This window comes from Dreissena polymorpha, chromosome 1, assembly GCF_020536995.1.
Source record: "Dreissena polymorpha isolate Duluth1 chromosome 1, UMN_Dpol_1.0, whole genome shotgun sequence".
NCBI lineage: Eukaryota > Metazoa > Mollusca > Bivalvia > Myida > Dreissenidae > Dreissena > Dreissena polymorpha.
In genome coordinates this window covers 129807065-129817275 of record NC_068355.1, presented here as the reverse complement: position 1 = coordinate 129817275, position 10211 = coordinate 129807065, and the positions used below count along the sequence as shown (strand labels likewise).

The 10211-nt window shown below is 35.6% G+C and overlaps 2 protein-coding genes across 2 annotated transcripts; one reads left to right on the top strand and one right to left on the bottom strand.

The window, feature by feature from the left end:
* Positions 1-3567: 3567 nt before the first annotated feature.
* LOC127849625 (uncharacterized) lies at positions 3568-5843 on the top strand. The gene is made up of 2 exons (XM_052382372.1): positions 3568-3906; positions 4318-5843. Exons 1-2 carry the CDS (start codon positions 3705-3707, stop codon positions 5595-5597), a joined length of 1482 nt encoding a protein of 493 aa, XP_052238332.1. The 5' UTR covers positions 3568-3704; the 3' UTR covers positions 5598-5843.
* Positions 5844-6713: 870 nt separating this feature from the next.
* LOC127867139 (uncharacterized) lies at positions 6714-8782 on the bottom strand. The gene is made up of 2 exons (XM_052408166.1): positions 8528-8782; positions 6714-8104 (listed from the first exon to the last, which is right to left on the bottom strand). Exons 1-2 carry the CDS (start codon positions 8626-8628, stop codon positions 6940-6942), a joined length of 1266 nt encoding a protein of 421 aa, XP_052264126.1. The 5' UTR covers positions 8629-8782; the 3' UTR covers positions 6714-6939.
* Positions 8783-10211: the final 1429 nt, after the last annotated feature.

The following is a 10211-nucleotide window of genomic DNA, read 5'->3' as shown; positions in this document are numbered from 1 at the left end:
GATCGGTGTCTATTTGTGACTGAGGTATAAACAAGGCTAAAGCAATAAATGGACTTACATATAACGTGTTCACAAAACTCTACGATACCAGTGTAATCCCAGTGATTGACTACAGCTCTGGGGTCTAGGGTTATAAAAAAATACGCAAAATGTGATACGATACAGAACAGAGCCATCCGGTCGTTTCTAGGCGTCCATAAACATGCGTCGAACTTGGCGATAAATGGCGATACTGGATGGCAATTGCCCACAATGCGACATCACCTGAACATGCTCCGCCTATGGCACCGTCTCGTCGAAATGCCAGATGACAAAATTACAAAGAAAGTATTTTTATGGGATTACGGACACAGCCACGGATGGTTTTCGGACGTAAAACATACTTTTGAACAATTAAATTAACTTGACCTGTATACTACTAAATCCATGAGCAACCTGTCGCTGGACAATTTGTTGTGCCATGCTAAAGAGACATTTACACGTATATATGCTGACCAATGGCAACAAGATCTCCTATCCCAACCCAAGCTCAGATCTTACCGCCAAATTAAACACGAACTTGGATGTGAAAATTATGTGTCTATACAACTACCAAAGCACTCGAGATCTTACATTTTGATGTAATTTTATGACTACACCGATAACTTGTCAACTCAGTGACTCGTAAGCCATTTATATGGCTGGGTAGTACAATGTTTTTGTAAATATTTTTGCTAATTATAATATCGATCGTATTATTGCTGTAAATACCAATGATTATTTATGTACTATGCGTCACTTTAATAAAATATACAACATATCCATTATGTGGGATAACGTAATTAAATTACTTACAAATAACAGTTATAACGTTATGTAATCGAACTTCTTAATATAAATTGTAATACTTAAATTAAAAATATTGAATTTAATTTTTACACCGTTTATTTATTTGTAGAATGCAGTTGCCTTGATTTAACGGTTGTTATTAATTTCAAAGTATAAATCTGTCTATGTTAATAGCCCTTTGGGCGTGTTCGAAAGTTTGCTTATCATTCTATGTTTTATTTTTATTTTTGAAATGAGTTTCAGCTTAATCAGATGTGTTTGTAAAGTATGGATGGGTAAAACACCTCATTTAATTAATACATAAACAATAATTTTGGCATTTGACATTTCAAGATGAAACAAAGGTTACGGCAGAATAACAGTTGAGCAAATTCCTGAAATGTCCAATAGAATTTTGCAAAATTTCTAATAAAAATTACATAACATTAACAAACAATGGTCAATTATTTATATATCTAACCTCATTAGTTCGACTGTAAAATCGAACGTTTCTGAAAAACCAAGTGTTAAACATATAACACATATAAACGTGTATAGTAAAATTTACCATACGTATAGTTTGGCGTTTTGCAAAATGTGTTACGTGTTAAGAAATGTAAAGCGTTTTATACCCGATGCATAGTAATTTGGTGAAGAAATAAACATTCCAGCTTTGCAAGGATGACACTCTATATACCATTTGCATTGATGTTCTGTTTGTAACAAATGACGATAATTAAGTGCAATGGATGATTGGTACAAACAACCTCTGCTCTTGTCAAAGCCCGAGAAAAGAAACTCTTGCTTAAAACAACCGATAATACAATTGTTATGCAAAAAAAAAGAGTAATGTCATTTAGGTGAATAGCATATACCTACCGTTCAATTTCGTTGCAGCCTGCCAGTGGATGTTGATATGAGTCGTGTTCTGAGAAAACCGGTCATAATGCATGTGCGTAAAGTGACGTCCCAGATTAGCCTGTGCAATGCACACAGGCTAATCAGTGACGACACTTTCCGCCTAAACTTGATTTCCGGTAAGGAGGGACTTCCTTGAAACTAAACATACCATAAAGGCGGAAAGTGTCGTCCCTGAATAGCCTGTGCGGACTGCACAGGTTAATCTGGGACGACACTTTACGCACATGCATTAAGCCCAGTTTTCTCAGAACACGACTCATATAATAGTGGCGAGACGAGGCCGCATTCCCTATGAACGCCATGTACATGGGCTTCAGCACAGGAGCCCTTATAGCTCCACTCAACTGTCAAACTTATGGTGTATCAACATTTGTGCAGATTTGTATATTTTAACGGCTGTTGTCACTGACAATAACATGTTGCAAAATAAGTTTAATATATATAATATTAATAGGATTTGCAATGGGCAGCAACCAAAAGTACGATAAAGTGCTAAAACACTAATATTAACAAATGTCAGTGAGATAGTTCAATAATTACTAAAAAGAGTCGATGTGCACCTGGGTCAGAAAGTATCAATTGTTATGGACACATACTCTGTTTTCCATCTTTTCATTCTCCTCGGAATATATAATAAACGAAACAAAAATGATTTTATTACGCTCGTTAAAAGCATTCTCTTTGACCATAATCGCCAAAAACACTAATACATCTGTTTTGACGTTATATAAGCCGAGATAGTGCAATTTGAGGCGACACAATCCATGTAGTTTCACCATTATCTTTATCTTAAACATCATGTTGTCCAAATAACTTCAAATAAGTTTAAGATTAAATTACTTTCATTTATGAATTTCTTTTTTAAATCGATAAATAAGCAACTTAAATATCGTTGTTCAGTTATGTTGGCGATACAATAGTCTAAAATATATATAAAACGTTATATATTTAACTCAAACGCCATTTAACTGTAAGTTATGCACCTTAATTTCCTTGTTGCGGAATATTGTCGTTAAATATGTAAATTTTAAAAAGTATTGCACAATAGATCAAAACGTTTCAATGTCAGTATTAAAACCTTGAACATTTTGCGAATGCTGCCCCTGAATAGGATATTAAAACTAACTTAATGATTGCGTAATAGCATTTGAGCATTTTGTCATGAAGCGATACATTTTTTGTATCAAATTTATTTAGAAAATGTTCCTAAATAAACTCGATAGACAATTAAAAAGTGTACTTCATTTTTTGTTGTTATCAAAACATGTATGCTATTAATTAAAAAAAATGCGTGACAAATACATCAGCGATATAAACAATGTTGCCATCGTTAAAGGTGGCGAACACCACATTTTAATTTTCATTTATAAAATCTGACATTCACTGGGATGACTTCAATTAAAAAGAGGGCGGTTTATCGTTATGACACTTAGCTATTTGAAAAACACCGTTGATTGAAAAAAATTCGCTTGAACCAAAATACAATCCCATCGATTCACCATGTGTTTTGTTAATAGAATATCATATTAATATATTTTTAGCCCATAATAAATAACAACATAACCAATGTTTCATCCGTTTGTCTCGACGCATGCCTTCAATTAAGTAAAACTAAATAGTGTAAATAATCCCTCGACGGAAATGTCAGTATTTCTGTTGACGATGGCTTATTTTCAACAATGTTTGAAACATATGAATGCCACAAAAGGCTATTCTGGCTAAGAATGCAAATGCTGAAAAACTTCGAAAGCTACGATCAGAACAGCAAACATATTAAAGTCAAAGACAACCCGACAACCCAACAGTAATATGAATAAGTGAGCGACTTTAGTGAGTAATGTCCCCTGTTTTCCGATATAGGTGGCGCTCTGGTCGAGTAGGTTCCTCTATGCGGATATGTTCGGATTTTATCATAAAGTTATCGCCATTGTTATTCAGCGAAGCGTTTGACAGCTTGACAATAGAAACATAAAATAATGCCTCAAACCATGTGTTGCGTTCCCTTTTGTTCACGAAAAGGTCGACACAAGTTCCCGAAAGACAAACAACGTCAAGCAGCATGGGTACAAGCTATTCGACGGGTGAAAACAAAGTTCGAAATCTGGACTCCATCCGAATACTCGTACGTGTGTGAAAACCACTTCACCGAAGATGATTACCACACAATAACATATGCAGGTAGGTTGTTTGTTTAATTTATGTTGAAAAACATCACAAATGCAAAAACATATTACGCTTATAATGCTGAATTTGTGTTTTCTCTCCATTAGATAATCGTGGCAAATATATCATTTTAAGTGTATGGACATGGTGAACGTGTACATGTATATACTAAAAGTCTAAATGTATTTGTTTCCAGGCTTATTTTTCATATATTTTCTATCACCAATGACAGTACTGCTACACAATGTTATTTTGTTGATTTATTTAATATGCATTATGTGATATTGACATATTGCTGGTAATAAATTAACACTATATTTTGGTGTAATAAGGCAGACTTTTTTCTGTTTACTCATTCTGTAATCCATTAACAAAATCTGCAGCAAATTCATACATGCATTTGTTTATGGCATACTGTTTTTCCAGGAAATGAAAGACGTAAGCGGGCATTGCGAAAAACAGCTGTCCCTAGTATTTTTTCCTGGACGAACAAGGCGACTGTTGCTAAGAGCCAGGAGAGAAAGGAACGTCGTCTAGAAAGAGAAAACCGGAAACGTAAGCTGTTTGAAGATGTAACAAATATGGAACAGTCTGGTGAAAACACAAGCTTTGAACCAGAGTACATTGCCACAAAAATTGACATTGTTACCTCTGATATCGATGTGGGTGCTAGCGAAGAAGTTGTGACACAGCAGGAATGTGTCGAGCAAATAATCTCGATCACAGATGAAAAGGTGACATTTATGGACTCATTTGTACAAACAGAGTGTGAAACGGAAGATGCGGCAATACAAACAACAACTACACTTGCATTTAGCATCAACAAGTTCGAGGATGATGAAGCTGCTGTTCATTTCTACACTGGACTTGAAAATTACATGAAGTTCTTTTTTGTTTTGAACACACTCGGACCAGCAGCATACCATCTTAATTATGTGTATCATTCTATAACAAGTATAAGTGTTGCTGATCAATTTTTTATTACGTTGATTAAATTAAGGCGACACATGACAAACTTTGAACTGTCGCGATTATTTAATGTTTCGGAAAGTGTTGTGTCAAACATTTTCATTACGTGGGTCTTGTTCATGGAAAAACAGTGGAAAGAAATTAACATTTGGCCATCACAAACTTTAGTCCACTATTTTGCTCCAAGCAGCTTCAAGAGACTGTACCCCAAAACACGGGTTATAATTGATGGTACTGAGTGCCCAATTAAAAAGCCGAAGAATCCAACAGCTCAACAAGCCACTTTTTCGACTTACAAGAACCGAAATACAGTTAAGGTTTTGGTTGGCAGTACCCCTGGCGGTCTTATTTCTTATGTGTCTCCAGCCTATGGGGGTGCTACAAGTGATAGGCAAATAGTTGAACGGAGTTCACTGACCAGGCTTTGTTCCAAAAGTGACAGTATAATGGCTGATAAAGGTTTCAATGTGCAGGACATTTTTGCACCACATGATGTGCATATCAATATACCAACCTTTTTTAAGAAGCAAAATAGAATTTCGAATGAAACTGCTATTAAAGATAGAAAAATTTCAAGTAAACGTGTTCATGTAGAAAGAATTATTGGGCTAGGAAAAACATACAAAATTTTAACTGAACCTTTGACTAGCACAGAGACTAAGTTGTCATCAGAGATAATTTTTGTTTGTTTCATGCTATGTAATTTCAGGAATGGCATAGTGTCTACATATGCTTAAAGAATAGCTACAATCAAAGTTTTGTATGCAGCTAAGAGGATTAAAATGTCAAATTTGTATTGTCAATAAACATTCTGCAAAAAATATGTCAGATGTGCGCTCTGGTTATGAGTGTTAAGAAGTACATGTAATGAGAGTAATTAAGCTAATGGACATGTGATTGGAAGACTGTTTTTTTTATAGTTTTCATTTCTTAAGTTTAGGTTGATGTATTACATGTGATTGCTTAATAAAGTTCTAAAATAGTGTTTTGTTACTTTCCCATCTTTTAAAAAGCCAAAATGTATGTGAACTGTCAAGGCTAAGAACAGTTTTGACCTGAAATGATTAACGGTATGTGAGTCGACGCTCCTTTGTAAAGTACCTCAAACAGCACTTTCCCAATCTAGGGAAAATTACATATTTCCCAAATGAAGGGTACATTGTTTGTTTTTAACCCTTTGCTTGCTGGAAAAATTTTCATCTGCTAAAATGTCGTCTGCTGAATTTATAAAATTTGCATTTTTCGATTTTTTTTCAAAGAATACTATCAGAATAGCAAACAGTTTGGATCCTGATGAGACGCCACGTTCTGTGGCGTCTCATATGGATCCAAACTGTTTGCAAAGGCCTTAAAATTTTGGTTGCCGCGCCGTAAGGATTAATGAACTTAAATTAATTAACTTATTGCGCTCTATGGCTAGAACCTTAAAGTAAATATAATATTAACAACTTGGTACAGTTATTTTTAATTTTAAGGTATATGTAAGCAAAAAATCAAATACGCTACCGGGTAATTTCCTAATTCGAAGAGTTCACGACGCATTTTTCCCAATTTCAAGGTGTTCACGAGTAGTAATATTAGTCAGTTCATGAGACGGGTTCCACTTTACAAGTATACAATTCTCTCATCATCATAAAATAATAATCCTGACAATATGGTTTTTAGAAGCGAACTGTTGAAAAAACAAATTTTTAAAAACAAATATTTATTTCTAATACAATGCATTGTATAACACATATAATAGTCAAACAAATATTTTAGAACCAAACCAGGAACTACAAGAAACATGGTAACAAAAGTATTTACACATGCAGGGAACTTATTTTAAACATCCTTGCAACTTTTTCAACAATTCAGTCTTAAAATAATTCTCAAAGAAATGTTCAAGTTTTAACAGCATCTGTGAAATGAAGTCCTCATTTTTGTGTACCCTTATGTACTTTATGTCAGTCAATGTATAAACGATCAGGTCACAGTACTTGCGTTCCGAACAAAACAACTGGCCCTGAATCTGATAATAATAAGGATGTTTTGCACTCAATTTGAGTTTACCGTTCACATCCTTAAGATATGGCACTGTCACTGAGGAAATCTCTTTATTTTAGCACTGAATGGGCATTTCACCTCAACTATCAAGTCTTTATTTACAATTCCATCTGGAGATGCCCCTAGAAATGGGTGTGTCCGTGAAACCGTTATGCCACAAGACTTGACTTTAACATTCCTTGCACTCTCATAAATGTGTATCGCAGTTTTTTCATACTTGCATCCATGTCGCATCGCTTCATTTTGCCTCACAACTTGTCCCTGCACTATTGTTGAGGCCAATCCAACTAAACTTGTCTTTTCTGTCGCAGCACAGATTCGGTGGTAGTTTGAGGACTGAATGCGCTTTCCACGCTCCTCATGCCATCGATCATTGGTATTTTGTCCCCTCGTCTGTTCTTCAATACATTCACACTCTTCTGATGTTATTTTGGTAATTTTGTTGAGGTTTAGAAAGTTCTGTTCATGTGACGTACTGAAATAGTCGTGATCATTGCTATAAGCGTACATATTTGCTGGCTCGAAAGTTTGAAAAATTGGAGTTTTTGATATTGTAGCAAAATTCATACATGTGTTGTAGAAATGGTCTTTGTAATTGGCAGCATTTCTAAACTGACTAGGCCTGGGGTCAAAGTCTGCAATATTACAAATCTCAGCTCCACCTATCTTGAGGTCTCGAGCCTTTACCGGGGATCCTGTGTGTTTCTTCGATTTGTGGAAAGACTGAAGCTGTTGGGTACAAGATGATTCCACCTTAACTTCTCCGGATTGAACAAATTTCACACACGCATACAGAACAGTCCTTATATGTTTACAATGTCCGAACGGACCTTCACCAGCACCACATTCACACTGTGCCTCATGCACAAAGCCATGTTTGGTGAATGTAATGTCAACGACATAATCAATTTTCTTTTTCATTTCTGCCCTACATGAACTTTTTACATAGCACAACTTTTCTGAAGAAAACATCCTAAGGTACAACAAGAACTTGTCACCATACAAAGAAGTCACCACTTGGTCGAACTCAACTCCAAACCGTTCCATATATGCATTCGCCTGCTCACGGTCAAACGGGGCCATCTTCATGTCGGTGTTGACATCTTTGTAGCAACTGGTGGCTGGAATTTGCATTCGAAACTCTGGCATAAGCTCCTCGCAGTTGTTAAAGTTCTGATTGCGATCATATGCTTCAAGTCTGAAAGATCAAATATGAACATACAACAATTTTTCACTTTCAGTAAACATTAAAAAAAACTTGTATAAACAAAAACTTATGCGTCAGAACAAAGAGTAATACATACTCAGCATAGACCCCTACACATTCATAGAGTCCCCTAAATTTAATAAAGAACATGGGTGGGTGCTGTTGTAAAAAGTTTTGTCTTCTAAAAAACAACAGAAGTATACATGTACATTTCCCCACCCAACCTTTTAACAGAATTTACATTAACTTGTAAATAAGATATTTAACAATAAACCTTTCAAACAGTGATGTAAATAATAAAAGAATGAATCCTGTATGTATGTTTTTAAAGCCTTTAAACTGATTTGGTTTTTAGAAAAGACCGCGCAGGAATTTTCACGACATGAATCAAATTAAAAAATGGTTTCACATTACCTCTCGATTAATTCCTTTTTTCGTCCAGATAACTTTGCATTTCTCTTTCTTAATTCTGTGCGAAGTTGTCCTAAAGATAAACTGCTAAATTGTGAAGCCATAGTTTAAGACTTATCGTATAAACTATCATAAAATTATTGTAAAAGATTGTGTCTAACTCGGTTAATCGCTTGTCAAAATATGCGGAAGTAAACAATTGGAAAGAACAATAGACCTATTCGACAACAGCGCCACCTTTACGGGCACCTGCTAGACAGGGGAAGATAATCCACTAAAGTTCCCCGAGTATACCGGTATGTTATCCATATGGGGTTCTCAGCTATCCCCATTTGCATCGACAACACATATTGTCTACCTGTTCAGGGTCTCTATGACTCGGTTAAACAGTACATGATAGAATACCTAAAGTTGATCAGGTACTGAAAAGAATGTTTCGCTTTAAGAAATTACCGAATACGTATGGCTCTATTTTCCACCATATAAATTACCGTATCTGTACAACCACATTCTGTAAGAATATGACTTGTTGGCGGCGATGATAAATAGAAATAATAATAATAAATGGCTCTCTAGACATATTCTCTTATTGGTGGCGTTTACAAAAAGCAATAAAAGCTTTCTTAGCATATGGTCGGTTGGATCCGTAGATTATGGGCAATAAAATATACATGTATTTTATAAAATGTTCAGGTTAGCATCGGAGATTAATAGCAATGAAGGCTCGCGCAGAATATGGTCGGTTTGACGTCGTAAATTAATTGCAATAAAGATTAAGTGTGTCTTGTTCTGGGAAAACTGGGCTTAATGCATGTGCGTAAAGTGTCGTCCCAGATTAGCCTGTGCAGTCCGCACAGGCTAATCAGGGACGACACTTTCCACTTTTATGGTATTTTATGTTTCAAGGAAGTCCCTCCTTGCCGAAAATCAAGTTTAGGCGGAAAGTGTCGTCCCTGATTAGCCTGTGCGGACTGCACAGGCTAATCTGGGATGACACTTTACGCACATGCATTATGCCCAGTTTTCTCAGAACGCGACTCAAATTGTGGTTGGTTGGTGCCGGAGAATAGTTGCAATAAAGCATCTGTTAGAGTATTGTGAGGTCTATAGCAATACAGATTTTGGTAGAATATGGCCGGATTGGTGTCGTAGATAAAGAGCGATAAAGCTATCTAAGAATAGAATTATAAGATTGGTGCCGTAGATAAACATCAATAAAGGCTGTTTTATAATATGAGCGGGTAAGCGCAGTAGATTTATCGCAATAAAGGTTCGTTTGAAAAATTAGGTGGTTGAAGACGTATGAACATAGCTATAAAGAAACACTAAGACTACGCCGTAATGGTGCCTGATATTAAAGCAATACAGTTCATTTTAGATGAATGTCGGAATAAAGTGTACCTCTATTTAAATAAACCAATTATCTGTACAACTTGACCATTTTTACTTTAAACAGCATTGGTAAATCACGATCCCATGGGTTAATACTATGTTCTTTGTCAGTAAACTCTAATAGACACATTCTATTAATATAATATTGACAACGATACACAGCTTCGAGCTTCACGTGAATACCAATCAGAGTTGATCAAAAAAGTAAATCGTCCCAATCAATCTGTCGCTGTAGACCAGCTGCCACTAAATATTAATCTCAAATGTATTTAAATGTCGTTTCATGACTTTTTTC